Source organism: Ostrea edulis, chromosome 7, assembly GCF_947568905.1.
Source record: "Ostrea edulis chromosome 7, xbOstEdul1.1, whole genome shotgun sequence".
Classification (NCBI taxonomy): domain Eukaryota; kingdom Metazoa; phylum Mollusca; class Bivalvia; order Ostreida; family Ostreidae; genus Ostrea; species Ostrea edulis.
The window spans coordinates 35,354,399-35,372,959 of NC_079170.1; the positions used below are offsets into that span (position 1 = coordinate 35,354,399).

Here is an 18,561-nt window from a genome sequence, read left to right on the forward strand (position 1 = left end):
ATATCATTATCTACTTCCTTAGACGACCTCAGCATAAAACGAGCACGTTATTAAGCTTCAGATTCACTTCTCGTTTACACGGGATTTGCTACTTAGATAATTTTAAAAATGAATTATGAATATTGTAACTTGCATTCTCAAGTTGCCATCAGATTTGATAATTAATTTGAATTCATTCGTTAATCGTTCATCTAAATATTTTTACGTACAAACTATTCGTTACAGTGTGCATGCAATGTACATGTCAACTAATAATTCATTCTTGCTTATAGTTTGTAGAATGGCATGCATTATCCAAATTTATGCATACGCAAGTCATCTTCAATTACAAGGTGATGATTTATTTAGCGAGTCTAACTATTGATTGGCAGATATGTATATTTAGTAGATTTTGGAAACTTCCGTTAGAATTTATTTGAAAGTGGAAAAAATTAGTCATATGCTCAGCCAAGCAGCGCATAACACGAAACTCGATACTTTTTAAATGAAAGTCACGCGTTTAATATCTACGTCACCGCCATCGACAAATGCACCATTGTTACATGTAGGTCGTGACATATCGGATTCCGAGTCTAGAACTGTGGATCTGCGAGAACGAAGACAGCAGACGATAACAAAACGTCAGAGGATTAAGCAGACGATAGAGAGAAGGGGAAAACAGAAAGGATAGCAGAGATTCTTATCTACCTTAGGCAGGTAAATTACAGGTAGATGGCAACACAGGTGTTTCGGATGTCCTATTATCTCCTCAGAGTACGTTTTATGTTGACATCCATCAGAAGCCATTTTGGCTTCACTTGAGATGGGGATGATTTTTCACCTTCATGTGTTTTCGTTTGTGTAAAGAGTAAATGAAGAATGGACCATTTAGGCAGCCCCGCCACTTTAAACTGGCACGGTAATGTTGTTTTTTTCTGTGTAAGATGACAGTTTTCCGGAATTTTATAGATGTTGTTGTGTAGCTGTTTGTGTACTAGGGATATTATGTAGGGTATTCAGTGCTTGTTCTAATGATATCCAATCTATGAATATTCTGAAATAATTATGATCGAAATGTGAAGTTATATTACATATATATGTAGATATAGTCATGGCATATTTTAAACCTAATTTCAATTGGATTGGGTGATCAATTAATGGTACAGAGTTTCCATTTCTCCTCGAATCAACATGCTTTATATGATTATAATGAGACGACAGTTAAGACAAAATCTTATCAATCCAGTTAAAACTAGAAAGAAAATAGATCAAACCATTTCATCAACTTTAAAAGTATACAAGCATTATCATTAAAAATATTTATAAAGAAAGTTACGACTCCATTGCTCTAAATATGTACATTTTGCTACAAGATTATCAAAATGAATTTTGTCGAGGAACTTCAAAAAATGAAAACGTTGTTTATATCAACCCCCCCCCCCCCCCCCCCCCCCCCCGCCTATAACTTGAATTTGTAATTCGGCGACACGGAATTTTTTAAGTTTATAAATAAGGAAGTGAATTGCGGTTCTGGGGTCAGACATGGTATTCTCATTATTTCCTCTGTGGGTTACACGTTTTCACACCTGAGTGTATTTATCAATTCAGTGGTAATGAATCACGTGTATGCACTATTACGAATGAAGGTATCAGCATTTTTAACGAATTCCAAATTATGCAATTGGTATAGCACACTCCTCATGTCTAAGACGATGAGGTAAATCGTACGATTGCGGACAGATGTTAAACAATGTGTCTGAAGAGATTTAATTAAATCAAACAAAACCCCCTCAGTTCAGGTAATGCAGTGCATTCACGTATAGTTTTATTTGTCTGATTTCACCAAACTTGTTGACATACAATGACATAAAACATGATATTACAGAAGAGAAGTGCACAATCAGACTAATGCTCATATATTATGAAATTGATTATTGTTCGTTATCCTCACCTGTTCACTCATAAGATTAAGAATGACAAAAGTTACAACAATTAAAAGTATAACAGTATGGTTCTCTCTCTCTCTCTCTCTCTCTCTCTCTCTCTCTCTCTCTCTCTCTCTCTCTCTCTCGCACCTTATATAAAACAAATCACTCTAGGGAGGTTTACAAGAGTAAGAAGAGGAATACAACGATAAAACAGAATTAAATGAAATCAAATGACAGTATGACAAAAATACATCTGTAAAATCATCAAAATAAAACATTCTTGAGACCGATAATTAAAAGGGGTTTTTGATTTTAAAAAAATCTAATTATTAGTTGTTTTTTTTAGGGGGGGGGGGTGTTGATTAAAACACACGTGTCATGTAACGTGTTATTACGGGCTACAATTATATAATTTATATATTTCTACTTTTAGAATGTATTTCAAAGTATTCGCAGCAATACAAAATGTTGAAGGTTTATTTTGCGATGATATCGGAAGAAGTGTGGGTAAAATTTGAGGACACCTTCTCCTCATCTTCAATGTGGATACCTTCTTGTTTGAATTAGTTAACGACATCTAGAATGAATGTGTAAGTTTATCCTTTTACGCATCACTGGGGAACAATGGAATTATACATGGTTGGTTCTCTTAAAGGGTGTCTTTAGGTACGAGAATCATTTAAAGGGACTGATTCACGATTTCCCCCAAAATTTTGTTTTTCACTTTTAATGATCAAAATCTATTGTCTAATGTGTTAAAAAAATTTCACATAAAAATAAGGTTATACATTATCACAGAAGCTCATTTTTGAGAGTTTATTATTTGTTTTGTAAACAAAGATTGTGGTATGTTATTGTTTACGAAATTTTCAAAAGAAATGGATATTGATCTAGGTTTATCATATCTTTCACATTTCAAGCATTCTTTGGGTAAAGTGTGTCATCTAAAATTAAAAAAAAATTGTGACTATGCAAAATTAAGATGCTTTCGAGTCTTTGTTTACATAACACATATTTAAGGCTAAAATATTGCTATTATTCTTGCATTCAGAAGGTCAAGATTTTGGCTGTCAAAATTAAATGAGTTATATTTTTTTTCTTCAAAAATCGTGAACCAGTCCCTTTAAAGGGTGGGAAATTTATATCTAAACACATCATAGACTACATGTACACACGCAGACGTATCACGTGTAGTAAGTCCTGTGTCTTATCAACGTTACACTTTTGTTTTTACTTTGATCGAAGTAAATTTTATACATTGTATACAGAAAAATAAATATCTTGTTTCCATTTCAAATATTGCGAAAACAGCATTATTGGAGAGGAAATCATCTAAAAATAAAATTCTGCTTCCCACAAAAGCCAGATATTCATGGGTAATATTAATTAGTACTGTCCATTTTTGAAGGGAAATTGGTTATAATGTGACCTTCATGTCATGGTTACAATCTATTTGCAAGGTATAATTCAACACCTTAGGGCAGTGCATATCAACCAAACAAGTTTAACTCAAATGCCAGTACGATGATGAAATCTAAAATATTCATGATTGTTTATTCCTTTAAAAACGCTTTAATACCCGTCACATAAATTCGTGTATAAATCGCATAAAATCGAGTGCATTGTTTGACACGAATCGATTCCCCTTCCGAGACATAAATCCTCCAGTCTGTTCTCTCAAGTTTCTTGTTTTACCAACATGGCGTTTGTAAGGACCCGGATTAGATGAACTATTTCTCCTGTTATCTACACTGGAACGAGATTCTCTACCTAACGCACATGCATCGTAATATGTTTTCCAAAATGTAAAATTTGATTTTGAGGAAGAGAAACCAGGAAGCTTTATGGTTCTGGAGATCGGCCTTACATGATTATAAGCTAACTTCGGTTGCTTGGTCATTTGTTTGCTTTATGTTCCTTTGAGAATTTTTCACCCAGATCAAGACGTCACCAGCTGTAGATGAAGTACCACAAATTTAGACCTACATGTATAATAGCTCTCAGGGCCGTAGCAGTAAGGGTTCTTTATCGTGGCAACGCCTGCCGCGACATGGAACCTCCGATTTTAAGGTCATATCCGAAAGTCCTGTGGTTCGTCAAGCGTTTGGCGAAGAAGCAGTTTTGACTTAGGTTTGACGCGGCCATGACAAGAGCGGGGCTCAACCTCATACATGTAACATCCCGGTTACCAAGCGAATGCATGTTCTACCACTGTTCTCTCTCTCTCTCTCTCTCTCTCTCTCTCTCTCTCTCTCTCTCTCTCTCTCTCTCTCTCTGTGTATGTACATGTATGTATATAATCAACTACAGAATCATTAGTTTACTACTTCAATTCAAAAATACATATAATTGAATGGATATTGAGGACCTTGAATTCATGCATATTTACTACATGTTTACAATGATACGCTTATTTTCACCCTGTAAACAATGCTATACAACTGAGCCACAGCGGTACAAACGCAAAACGTACTCATGTCAAAGCTATTGTAAATATTAGAGAATAACTTTCCCTTCGGCCCTGCACAAGTGAATACAATCTGAATTTGGTTTATGACTAGTCTCATTGTGCCATCAAAAGCAAGGATGTTCTTAGTTTTTGCAATCCTAAAGTTAGGGCGAAGTTATAACGAGGACTTAGAATAGTAAGACTTACAATGGTTTCGTGGAACTGACTTAGAACTAACATGCATTCTAAGACATAAGACTTATCCTAGTTATGTGATACCCGCGTGAACATGTCATGATGGCTTCTTTCTCCTGGGCATGGAACATATGAATAAAGCATGTTCGACTTCTTATGTTATATACAACAAAGCACTGTTTTTGTGTGGCTAACTACGAACAGAAATCCTTATAAACCACTATTTGGCTGGTTTGTAAGGAGGTATACTCGCTGTTCACAAAACGTGACCACAAATCTAGAGTGCTACATGCAAATAACAGTTCTGCACAATACCCGGTTCCAGAAAATAAAATAATGGGAAATGATACATCACTAGTATTCACAATGACTTTTATTATATAAGCAAAATAATCAATGTTAACTTGACGGAATATTGAAGGCTTAAATAGATTTAGTTTTGGTCTAACTCTGCGTAAAGGTAGGTACATATATTACATATTTTTCACCTGACATATCGTACAGAACGTTCCGTCTCTAGAGAAGCGGCCATTAGCGCTTGTAGTAGATCAACATAAGGGGAGATAAATAGGCGGGTTATTCCGAGAAATTCCTCAATGCTCAATTTACAATGTCGCGTGTCGAAAACATTCGTATAAATGCAAGATGCTGTAGATTTTTTAAATAGGAAAAACAAGTTGGTACTTGGCAACGCAAAATCTGAAATCTGGAACGGCTAGGGAACGTGAGCAGTACGGCACGCCGTTAAGGCCATTTTTGTCTTCATCCTTCGTGCTCCACTGTTTTGTTGCTCTGAGATTTTACTCACTTATCATAATTGGCCATGTGAGGGCTAACTGTAGCAAGCCCCAAGCTCAAATAACTGCTGGGAGCTATTTCTTTTAAATCACACTGCTCACATAATTAGGCAACCTGTTTGTTAACATGATTGGTTGTGTAGTTTTACATGTATATATGTTGGTTTAATCTCAGTTTATGACACAGTCTAACCTGACTTATAATGGTTTAGATTGGAATCTGAGTTTTGTGTTTCTTCATATTCTTGAGACGGAGTTTTTTTTTTTTTTTTAGCATTTTATTGTTTTCTTTTGTTCTGATGTTAATGTTGTTACATTTAGAACCGTGTGAATTTCACACTCTAAACCAGCTCAATGTAACAGACAGCTATCACCCATTGGATGAATTAGAAATCTGAGATGATAATTTATAAAATGAAAAGGTAAAGATGACGGACAGTGAACTTATAAAGATTACAATCGAGAACAGAGCTAACACGGGTCCCAGGACACACCAGAGGGGGGGGGGATCAGATGTCCATAGGAGAAGAAAGAATACCCCGTTACCCTATCACAACCTTCTATCCTGATCAAGTCAAGAGATTAATATGTCGTCAAAATCAGTATGTAGTGTTATTGAAGCATTCGTTGGCCAAATAGTAACGGTATCCAGAATTAAAAGACCATAGAAAATACGTTCAAGTTTGTTGGTATAGACATACTGTTTGCAGAAAAAAAAAGATATTCGCCCCAATGTATTTTCGCTCATTTCGCTTTAATTTTGAATGGACAAATTGGAATATAGACATTGCTCTCAAAATTTAAACGGGACATGAAATCGAAAGAAATGCATTGGTATACTGAGAAGCATGTGGATATTATCAAAACATTATTTACAATCAAAGGAAGCTAATTCATGCATTTGGTTTTCACGATTTTGTAAACATTTTGCAACACCAACACTGTAAGTGTCTTCTGAACGAATCAAATTTAAACATGTCAATATCAGAATTAAATTACAAAGCTTTTAAATCAAAATACTTAAAAGCGGTAAATTCGAGTTTTATATATAAATCAATATGTTTTGTACATAGATAATTAGTGGGTTTGTGTTTCATGCATTTTCAAAAGAAAAAACTATATCTTGTATAATGTATTTTGCTGTATACAACACGTTAGAAATTCCTAAAGAAAAAAGCCGCTTGTTATTTGATGATAAAAACTCTTCAACAAACAGGAACCCTTCACTGAATCAAAAGTGCGTTTAACATAGCGGGCTGAATGAGGGCTGAGAGTTTGCACGAAATTTTACAACTCGCAGGAAAACTTTCGATAGAGATGAAAAACGCAATCAACAATGTTTGGATTACACAATGACGTCATATCCGGCAGAGGCCATTGTATGTCTAGTCCAATTGAAGTTCGTTGGTGATAAATTACTTTTAAGATTTTCTGGTAAATAAGAAGCGATATAGATTATGCAGTGAATAGTTCCTTAACTGATGTGTGTATGAACATGATAAGTACACGCACCCCATAGCACCCCGTTCGTAATGGGGAACGCTGCTAAATAAACAGATAATTCCACGGCTAAATAGGTAAATTCTTTCTTCCACTAGAAATTATAATATTCAGTGGATTATGAACAAATAAATGAGGTGCTTTTTATCATTTGCTGTACAGTGAATGTGACAGAGAAAGCACGCCGGCCGTATGTACTATTGACAAAACGGGGGGTTTAATGGCCGGATGATGGCTGGCTATTCATTAAATGGGTCTTAATCCTCAAGGTCTCGGTGGGGGTCTTGGGGTAAGGGTGTTCGAGGGTTCACAAATATTCCGCATGGTTACTGTAGCGCATTTTTAAAAATTAAGATTGAATCTTTTAAAACTTTTCATCATTTTTTTTTTTTTTTACAATAGTTCAAATCAAATGTATTATAATGCATAAAATACATATTAAACAAAAATATCGTCAGTGAATTTAGATCTACGAGGAAAAATTATCACAACTAAAAATGGGGAAGAAAATGCACCTACAGTCTAATAAAGACCCTTTTGTGTAGGCTGTACTTGCATTTTTTCGTAAATAAGTGCACCCGTGAAAAGATTGCATATCATTAAAACATTTGTTTTTCTTTCCTCATCTTTACACGAGAACACAGTTAGGATCCGTTCGGAATAATGGTGCATAGCATTGTCACTGGTCAATCGACATGGAGTCAAAACACGCGAGCACTGAAAGTTCTCCGAGCATTTTGTCGTTTATCGGGTGGGCTTACTGATGAAATTAATATTTTTATGTGTAAACAAATCGGATTGGAGGAGAAGGTTTTTTGGAACACACCCTGATTTACCGTCTCATTTTTGGTATTTTTTCCACAGGAGGGTTCGTGAGACAGTAGATACAGAAATGGCCAATCCGGACTTATATATCACAGGTAAGTGTATGATACAGTTTTATCCAATCATTTTTTATTCAGCAGTATCGATTATCTATCGATTTATTTTTCCACATGTGATAAGATCTAAAACTGAAAAAAAAAAAAAAAAAAAATCCGAAGCGTTTACCACTATCAACTTCTATAATTATGTAAAATACAGCTTGTAATCTCATTATCAGTATTTTGAAATTTATCAAAATTTTTTGAAATCTTATTAGTGATATTTTGTCTTCGTCTTTCGGGATATCGTAACTGTTTGCTGTCTTTACTATAGAAAGCAACATGTTCTAAGTGTGGCACTTATTGTGGCGTTTTTGTGGCTCTGTAGAGTGTTGCCAGATAAGTACCGCAACTGTTATCTTAGATCGATGTTTATTCTATGAATTGATAACAGCAGATTTATCACATGAAATGATGTTTTTCAACAATTGGTATTCGGTGTTGTTGTTCTAGTGAAGGCGTGTCAAAGAGAAATACAAATATGTGTGGGCGGGGGGAATGTCGGCCACGTTGCGTACGTGTAAGAGGGATGATAACCATAGTTTTGAAATTTCAAACAAGTTCAGAACACTGTAAGCATAAGTTCTGTGAAATAGACACTGTACTGGTGCCCAATAATATCATTAAAACCACTGGGAACAGCCTGTTTGATGCCCGGATATACTCCCACAAAGTCCGGAACTTTTATACCACAGTCCGGAACTTTTATACCACAGTCCGGAACTTTTATACCACATCGTGTGCTTCATACTTTTATTATGTTCTTTGTAAAAATAAAAAGAACACGTTTATATATCTATATTTTTTGACAGAATCTTGTGAACCGGTGTTCTGGGACTGTTCAGCGGGCACATTGTTGATCGACCCCTGTTCCTGTTTCCGGTACTATGAGTGCAAAGGTCACGGTAATGGCGTTGTGGAGCGGACGTGTGCTTTAGGGACGGCGTATAGTAACAGCAGTAAGACCTGTGTGAATGAAAAGACGGTGCTGAGGACGGAGTGTACACGAAATCTTCCGTGGGGTAGATGTGGTCTTAACGGTACGTTTTCACATTTTACAGCATGCAGTTTCTCCATCATGGCCGCATCGATATTGACACAGTCCGGATTATATAGTTCTTGCATTGCACATTTACAGACAAAGCTAGATTATAAAGTTTTTAAGCTATTTGTTTAAAAAAATGATTAGATAGAGGGCCAAAACACACACAAAATCAAAAACAACATTTGATGAACTGAGAGTATACTAAGTTACGTAATTACAAAAAGTATGACCTTGACAAATGAAGGACGCGTCCATAATATTTTCAAAAGGGGAGTTTACAGCCTAAGAGCATGAAAGATGTGGAGTTTATAGCCTAAAATTGTACTGCATGAAGGATGCGGATTTGCGACCTCTCAGATGTAAAACAGCAACTTGTTATTGGTTCACAATGTCTACCGAAAGAGGTTACAAACCCCCATAACTGTTTTGAAATCGGACACTGATAATATTTAGCAGGGTTTTTCTCGGTGGCATTGTCATTTGTCTATAGGTCTAGGATTATATCACCTGCTTAATCCTTATAAGTGTGATTTTCTAAGTCCTTTATTCTGAAATTCACACATCACTGAGATAGTTTCGTCCGCTGACCTTGCGATTCGTGTGCAGGATGAACGGGTTTGGTCCCAGTGCGATGCATATTTGAAGTCGTTAATCAAGGTCATAGCCGACGTTTTAATAATGTATAATTTTTCGAAACATTTTAGGTACAATTTACTTGTATCCTATCTTGGTTCTATAAAAGAAGTAATCGGGAAAAAATCAGTTTTGTAAATATAGCCATTACTAAATCATTGTAATAAAGAAGGGGAAAACTTTGCATCCGGGACCCTGGTATCACTAAGTAGGTGATCTAACCACCAGGTCGAAATACGAAGTATGGTAATATTTACTACAATATGGATTTTAAACCTATTTTGGAAATTATCCAAGAAATCTTCATATCGAGGAGATAAAAATGATCGAGGGAAAATGTCGGAAACGTCACGTAAGGCATAGGCTAAGGGCTTGGCAAATAAAGAAACATCACTCTGGAAGGGAAGGTACACCAAGCAGCCAACCAACCATATAAACAACAATATTCTAATTCCCATTCAACATGATATTGTCCACATAGCATTAATCGACGTATGGGGAGAATGTTTTTATCTAGTATATTTTCTGTCTTTTATAAACTCTCGACGCATAATTCATTGAAATACTAAAACACGTTTGAAATAACTACATAATGTAAGCTACCTGTAAAGGTGTATCTAGTGGTTATTGGTGTTGGAAAATTCTACTATAAAAGTACTAGTAATTGTTGATTATGGTCACCATGTTGATGATAAAAGAGAAATGAAAAGACATTCACTCAAAAATAACTTTTTTGTATCAGGTATTGTATTATCTTTGTTACAACGACTTGACATCAATCCAGAACCATGTCTCACGCTCTAGTCATAAGCAATGTATTTGTCACATACGAGTACATTGATATCAGTATCTACATTAAACACTTCTAATTGTACGTCGTCAGCTCGTGAACTTTTGTATGAAGTATGCACGATAAAACGTTACAAGTATATGCAAAAATACATTATTACAAAATTAAGGCTACATTGTGCTAGGGCACACATTCTAAGTTTTTCTGACATAGTGAATGACATAGTCTTAGATCATATTTAGAAGTAACATTTATACAATATTTGAGCAGATAATGTCGCTTAGTTACAAAGTGAAATAGATCGAACACGATACCCCAGACATCAATCCGGAACACAAACTTTATTTGAAAAGGTACAGCAAATGAAACCTTATGCTACCAGGTGTATGTACACGAGCAACAGATACATGCAATAGATTCATTCGTGTATAAGTGATTGATAAGGTGGAACACCGGGTTTCCTGGACGGACAAACCGATGTCACAGAAAACGAGTCTTTTTCATGTCATGAAATGCAAGATTTCCGTATTTGTATGATAGGTGGGGAAGTCCTTGACGAGGGCACCTGGCAATCATCATGTGAATTACGCAGTATTATTTCACCTTAATTAATCTCTCCTAGATACCGAGAGTCTTGTGATAAGATGTACAAACCAAACGACACGGAGTACTAGCAACTCAATCACAACCACGCAGAATCCAGTGACAAAATCCAGCAGTAATGGGTCAGATGGAAACGAGGCTGGGATTATCGTGGGGGCGCTGTTTGGCGGGCTTTTTGTCGTAGTTGTAGCGATTTTAATAGCAGTGTTATTTCATCGACATCGGGAGAAAAAGAAGTAAGTGACTTATTTAATGGTTACTATTAGGAGTTCAGTGTACATTGGGAATAACGTAGTGTTTCAGCTAGTCTTCGGACGACAGAATATCTGGTATAAAAATTAGAACACTTTCTCGTACAAATCTGTGAAGTCTTAAGGGTCCTAGCAGTCCTCCCTGAATGTACCTTGGAAAACAGCTGTTTTGATTAAATCCAATAGGAAATATCTTTATCGTTTAGAAACTTTGCAAAGATTTATGAATATTTTCATCTACACGTATCATGAAAATCCCATTAAAATGTTTAGGGAAGCTTAGTTCGACTATTTGAAATTTATTTCCGTTTAAGTATTTTGCTGTAGGAATTTATTTCCCTATAGGATTTCAAAAACTTTCACAAAATGGTGTTAAAATTTTTATAACCCTATGGTCGGAGATGCGGGGATATATTGTTTTTGGTCTACATGTCCATCTCTCTGTTTGTCCTCAAAACTTAACCTTGGACATGAATTTTGAATAGATGGTGATAAGGCTTTCATATGTCACATGTGTACTCCTTGTAACAAACAAGACCATTGTTGTCAAAGCAAAATATATTACCCTCATGACCTAGACCTTTATCAGTGTTTCAAAATTACATCCTGTTTGCAATAGCAAATTACTCTCTTTGGATTTTCCCCAAAGATATTTACGAGGGGTGTTCGATATGTAATGTGTATTGTACCACAGCGCGATAACGCTTTGCACGATTTCGTTGATGATGATACTCTTGAATAGCTCTATGCAATACATTTCCAACGGTATGAACACGAGCTTTCAGCTCCAAATAGTTTTAAACTTATAGTTATTTCAATAGAGCCGGTCGTTGACCACTGTTGTAAAGATGGTTGGGAACACGATTCGTGATATTGCCAAAGCTATTGGCATATCGCTATTGCGGTTTCATTTCATTTTTGAAGCGTATTTTGAAAGTACGAAAGATTTCTGCCAGATGGATACCGCATATATTGACAGATGACCAAAAACAGATACGAGTACAAACCGCTAAGCAATTGCTGAAAATGTTTCCCAAATTTAATCAAAGACAATTTGCAAACATTGTTACTGGTGACGAAACATGGGTTCACTATTTCGAACCAGTAAGAAAAATTGGAAACAAAATATGCCTAACTAAACACGGTAAAAGGCCTGTAATTGCCCCAAAAAAAAAAAAAAAAAAAAAAAAAAACAACAACAAAAAAAAAAACAAAAAAAAAAAAAACAACAACAACCCATAAGCACAAAGAAGGTTCTTTACTGCATATTTTTCTCATGTGATGGTATACTCTTACAAATTCCGTTGCCGAAGGGCAAAAGTGTTACAGGTCGGTATTACCCAGATGTTATACTAAGAAAGCTCTAGAAATATTATCATAAACGATGCCCTGTGTCAGGATTTAGGCAGGTCGTCTACTTCATGATAATGCGCCATCACATACATCTGAGCTTGTGGAGCAATTTTTGAAGTCGGAGAAGGTTACCGTCTTGCCACACCCACCCTACTCTCCAGATCTAGCCCCATGCGACTTTCCCCCCCCCCCCCCAAACTTAAACAGTTCTTATCTGGTCGTCGTTACAAGTCCCCACAACATCTTAGCTCAGCCATCCGTCAGTGTCTCAGAGCTTTACCTAAGTCAGCGTACCGTGACGCATTTCAAAAATTGATTCATAGATTGGAATTATGTATTTCAAACCCCGGAGAATACTTTAAAGGGACGGAATGTTCATTTCACTATTTGAGTCGAATGCTTTTGAGATATCGTACACTACACATTACATATCGAACAGCTCTCGTATTTCACTTGTCAAGTGAGAGTCATCGGAACTAAAATTCCAGTGAAATCTATAGACGGCAGTCATTATTGTGAAGTGTATAGATGACTGTCTATTGTTATGAAGTGTATAGGTGACTGTCTATTGTTATGAAGTCTATAGGTGACAGTCTAATGTTATGAAGTGTATAGGTGTCAGTCTATTGTTATGAAGTCTATAGGTGTCAGTCTATTGTTATGAAATCTATAGGTGACTGTCTATTGTTATGAAGTGTATAGGTGACTGTCTATTGTTATGAAATGTATAGATGACAGTCTATTGTTATGAAATGTATAGGTGACTGTCTATTGTTATGAAGTCTATAGGTGACTGTCTGTTGTTATGAAGTCTATAAGTGACTATCTATTGTTATGAAGTCTTTAGGTGAGTATCTATTGTTATGAAGTCTATAGGTGACTGTCTATTGTTATGTAGTCTATAGGTGACTATCTATTGTTATGACGTCTATAGGTGTCAGTCTATTGTTATGAAGTATATAGGTGATTGTCTTTTGTTATGACGTGTATAGGTGACTGTCTATTGTTATGTAGTCTATAGCTGATTGTCTATTGTTATGAAGTGTATAGGTGATTATCTATTGTTATGAAGTCTATAGGTGACTGTCTATTGTTATGAAGTGTATAGGTGATTATCTATTGTTATGACGTCTATAGGTGACTGTCTATTGTTATGAAGTGTATAGGTGATTATCTATTGTTATGAAGTCTATAGGTGATTGTCTATTGTTATGAAGTCTATAGGTGACAGTCTATTGTTATGAAATCTATAGGTGACTGTCTATTGTTATGACGTCTATAGGTTACTGTCTATTGTTATGACGTCTATAGGTGACAGTCTATTGTTATGAAGTCTATAGATGACTGTCTATTGTTATGACGTCTATAGGTGACTGTCTATTGTTATGAAGTCTATAGATGACTGTCTATTGTTATAAAGTCTATAGGTGTCTGTCTATTGTTATGACGTCTATAGGTGACTGTCCATTGTTATAAAGTCTATAGGTGTCTGTCTATTGTTATGACGTCTATAGGTAACTGTCTATTGTTATGAAATATGTAGGTGACTGTCTATTGTTATGAAGTCTATAGGTGACTGTCTATTGTTATGAAGTGTATAGGTGACTGTCTATTGTTATGAAGTGTATAGATGACTGTCTATTGTTATGAAGTGTATAGGTGACTATCTATTGTTATGAAGTGTATAGGTGACTATCTATTGTTATGAAGTGTATAGATGACTGTCTATTGTTATGAAGTCTATAGGTGACTGTCTATTGTTATGAAGTCTATAGGTGACTGTCTATTGTTATGTAGTCTATAGGTGACTATCTATTGTTATGACGTCTATAGGTGTCAGTCTATTGTTATGAAGTCTATAGGTGACTGTCTGTTGTTATGAAGTCTATAAGTGACTATCTATTGTTATGAAGTCTTTAGGTGAGTATCTATTGTTATGAAGTGTATAGGTGACTGTCTATTGTTATGTAGTCTATAGCTGATTGTCTATTGTTATGAAGTGTATAGGTGATTATCTATTGTTATGAAGTCTATAGGTGACTGTCTATTGTTATGAAGTGTATAGGTGATTATCTATTGTTATGACGTCTATAGGTGACTGTCTATTGTTATGAAGTGTATAGGTGATTATCTATTGTTATGAAGTCTATAGGTGATTGTCTATTGTTATGAAGTCTATAGGTGACAGTCTATTGTTATGAAATCTATAGGTGACTGTCTATTGTTATGACGTCTATAGGTTACTGTCTATTGTTATGACGTCTATAGGTGACAGTCTATTGTTATGAAGTCTATAGATGACTGTCTATTGTTATGACGTCTATAGGTGACTGTCTATTGTTATGAAGTCTATAGATGACTGTCTATTGTTATAAAGTCTATAGGTGTATGTCTATTGTTATGACGTCTATAGGTGACTGTCCATTGTTATAAAGTCTATAGGTGTCTGTCTATTGTTATGACGTCTATAGGTGACTGTCTATTGTTATGAAATATGTAGGTGACTGTCTATTGTTATGAAGTCTATAGGTGACTGTCTATTGTTATGAAGTGTATAGGTGACTGTCTATTGTTATGAAGTGTATAGATGACTGTCTATTGTTATGAAGTGTATAGGTGACTATCTATTGTTATGAAGTGTATAGGTGACTATCTATTGTTATGAAGTGTATAGATGACTGTCTATTGTTATGAAGTCTATAGATGACTGTCTATTGTTATGAAGTCTATAGATGACTATCTATTGTTATGAAGTGTATAGGTGATTATCTATTGTTATGAAGTGTATAGATGACTGTCTATTGTTATGAAGTGTATAGGTGACTATCTATTGTTATGAAGTCTATAGGTGACTGTCTATTGTTATGACGTGTATAGGTGACAGTCTATTGTTATGTAGTCTATAAGTGACAGTCTATTGTTATGAAGTGTATAGGTGACCGTCTATTGTTATGAAGTCTATAGGTGACTGTCTATTGTTATGACGTGTATAGGTGATTATCTATTGTTATGAAGTCTATAGGTGACTGTCTATTGTTATGAAGTCTATAAGTGACAACTTATGAGAAGAAACGTTTGAATTCCACGATAACTGGATGAATAGTTAAATAGCATTTGTAACTTTGAATTTGGATGATTTATCTTTGTAAATCTTGAGATTTCTTAAATGACATGAAATGCCATGCAGTCTTTGACACAAGTGCAAGTTGCACACTTCCGTATTTACCGGGTTAGACACTTCCGTATTTACCGGGTTAGATGTGTTTACACCGATTGTCAGTTTGCCTTTTGACATTTTGTGGATTTATACGAGGATGGTTTTTTTTACCACTGCTGCAATTATCTAATTTACTATGAAAGAAAAAAAAAGGCATTGCAAAAGTATAGTGTCATGTGATATGCAAAGCGAAACCAAAATTCCTCAATAAAAAAAAAACAAACAAACAAAAAAAACAACAACCCAAAATACTGTTGCTATTTCACTGTTTATTAATACTGTTTTACAATCAATGTATATTTCAGAACTAAGCTGACGAAGAAACGATCCGTTCAAAACCCAGAGTATAATTTTCAGCCTGAATCGCCGGTGGAAGAGGAAGAAGAAACATACCACGTGATTGATGATAATATGGTACTTCAAGTTACCTGCCTTTCAGGGGGGGAGGGGGGTGGGGCATCTAGTCATAACCAAGATTCAACGCTACATGTACTTCCAACACATTGTTATCACCTATTTTACAATTATATTCGTATTATTGGAACTGAATGTTAATGTCTATTTCCACGTTTTCGACAGCCAAACAATGGCAGAACAAGTTTTTTACTTTTTTTTTTTATTACTGAGGTTAGACCTCCAATCCCAAGTAAGGTAAATGCAATTATCCTGCTTTTGTAAACAGGGTGGTGTGAATCCAACATGTTTATATATATAGCTCCCATGCAGTCATGCGAGTCAAGCCCGTGTAATTGAACACTATCCCTCACGGATGTTATTTTCAAATACCCTGTATTTTAGCAGGGTGCACTTATCTTAATGACTAATCTTTCGGGTAGATGTACAAAGAAATTATGTTGCATGTTTCTTGCTCTGTTGAACCAGCGACAGTGGAAAAGTCCGGACATGGCGGATGGCATCCCTATTTAGAGGCGGCTTCGTTGTTTATATTAATGATAAAATTTATATAGCCCTTTATATAGCCCTGATATTAAACAAAATTTCTCTAAGGTGTTCTATAAAGGTAAGAAGAGGAAACAATAAAACACAATTCAAAAATGAAATTTAATGACAGTATGACATAGGATCTTATATCTAAAATTGTCAAAATAAAACACTATAAGTAAGATTGTTTCAGTTTCTTTATTTCCGTGAGCCACATGGCTCACTGGATTCACATACACATAAATATACACAGGCAGTACAGTAGATATAAAGATATAATACACACAGGAACAGTATTGATAGTTATAAAACAATTTGTTATTTTTTCATTTTTTGTTTTTGATAAATAATTAAAACAGTCACAGATTATGCATATTAGAAACTAAAAACCAAATATATAAAAATGAGTTTTAAGACTTTTTTGAAAATTTCAAGAGATGCTGACTTCTTGATGTCATCTGAAAGATTATTCCAGAGATGTGCTACAACCCGAGTTAGTATTGTTCCTAGTCATTAGTTCCGATATTTTGGCACCACAAGTCACGACTTCGAAGGAAAATATGTATAGGTCAAAATCTTGAATTGGGGTCGGTAATGGATGGGAGACCAATGGAATTCCGCCAAAATCGGAAATACTCCTGTGTGTTCCCGTTTCGGCGACCTTCTAAGTGGACTAGTAGCAGTAATCTGCACCAGGTGCAGCCCGGTCCAATGTTGTTGATTTTTATCAACTCCAAAATCTAGATAGTTTCCATAATTAATTCTTTACCAGAATTTAACTCCTACAGTAACTGACAGTTTAGAGAAGCGGAGTAGTTTTGTGTATGGTACATATGTTGCACATACATATTCAATATTCATTTACAATGCATGTAAATATATATCTTTGTATATTGCGTATGTATGATACAATAATACATGTAATTTAACATTAGAACATTAAGTTTCCCTGTGAAAAAGAGGTCCATCATGCTAACACATGGAGTCTGTATAATGAATTGTATATTTGATACTTTCCATGTATATAATGTTGGAAATTGAGGCGATACCTGATACCTGTTGGGTGACTTTATATAGCATTAATTTAATCGCGTTGAAAACATCCCTGGTGATTATGAAATTCCCATTCCCCCTATAAACGATCATGAAAAAGAAAACACATTTTTACGTATTTGGGCCACCTGCATTATGTGATATTGTAATCATTTTATAAATATATTTAAAACAATCTCTGTTTCTCATTGCTAGAATGACCCGGAATACCGAGGCGACTTCGGAACAGCCCACCCACCGTCCGTTCCATACAGAGCCCCTAATGGAGACACCATCGGCGGACCGGCAAAGTCTGCTAGTGGAATTAATTTTACAATGCATAATAACGACAATTTAACCTCAAAACATGAACAGTCCAGTTCACAGAATGGAACAATCAACATATTACATAAAGACACAGACGATGCGCCTGCGCAGGAAGAAGAGGCGGGCTATATTGCAATCTTCCCTCAGGACACTCCAGATGCGGAAATTTCACCCAGAGACGTGACAGAAGAAACTCCTTATGATAATTCTTTTGTGATCCATTCAGAAGTATCTGGAGAAGATACGAGAATGTAATACTAATGTAAAACAGTATATAGTTATATACTGAGCATGTGATATCTATACATATATGTTGTATAAAGTTATTTGCTTGATATTAATTGCCAGATATTGTTCACATGATATAAACATTCTTTGAGAGTGTGGAGAGAGAGAGAGAGAGAGAGAGAGAGAGAGAGAGAGAGAGAGAATTTTCATTTGTGGTGCAAAATTGTAAATATTCCAATAAAAAAATAAAATTCGTATTATTAGATTTTGTTACAGTCAGTTAAATTGCCTGTGGAAGCATGCACGTGCATGTGTTTTCCTTCCTCGTGCTTTATGGAGTATGTGTGTATGCAGTGTAAATTACTCCAA

The 18,561-nt window shown here is 35.4% G+C and overlaps 1 protein-coding gene across 6 annotated transcripts; it reads left to right on the forward strand.

Annotated features, from left to right (window-relative positions):
• Nucleotides 1–538: 538 nt before the first annotated feature.
• On the forward strand, nt 539–18,455 carry LOC125654171 (uncharacterized). Of its 6 annotated transcripts, none has more exons than XM_048883966.2 (6): nt 539–696; nt 7,713–7,768; nt 8,584–8,811; nt 10,862–11,078; nt 15,969–16,077; nt 17,854–18,455. In XM_048883966.2, exons 2-6 carry the CDS (start codon nt 7,741–7,743, stop codon nt 18,217–18,219), a joined length of 948 nt encoding a protein of 315 aa, XP_048739923.1. In that variant the 5' UTR covers nt 539–696; nt 7,713–7,740; the 3' UTR covers nt 18,220–18,455. The 6 variants fall into 6 exon arrangements, with proteins under 6 accessions (XP_048739923.1, XP_048739922.1, XP_048739926.1 ...); XM_048883965.2 differs by having other exon boundaries at nt 543–898; XM_048883969.2 differs by having other exon boundaries at nt 543–692.
• Nucleotides 18,456–18,561: the final 106 nt, after the last annotated feature.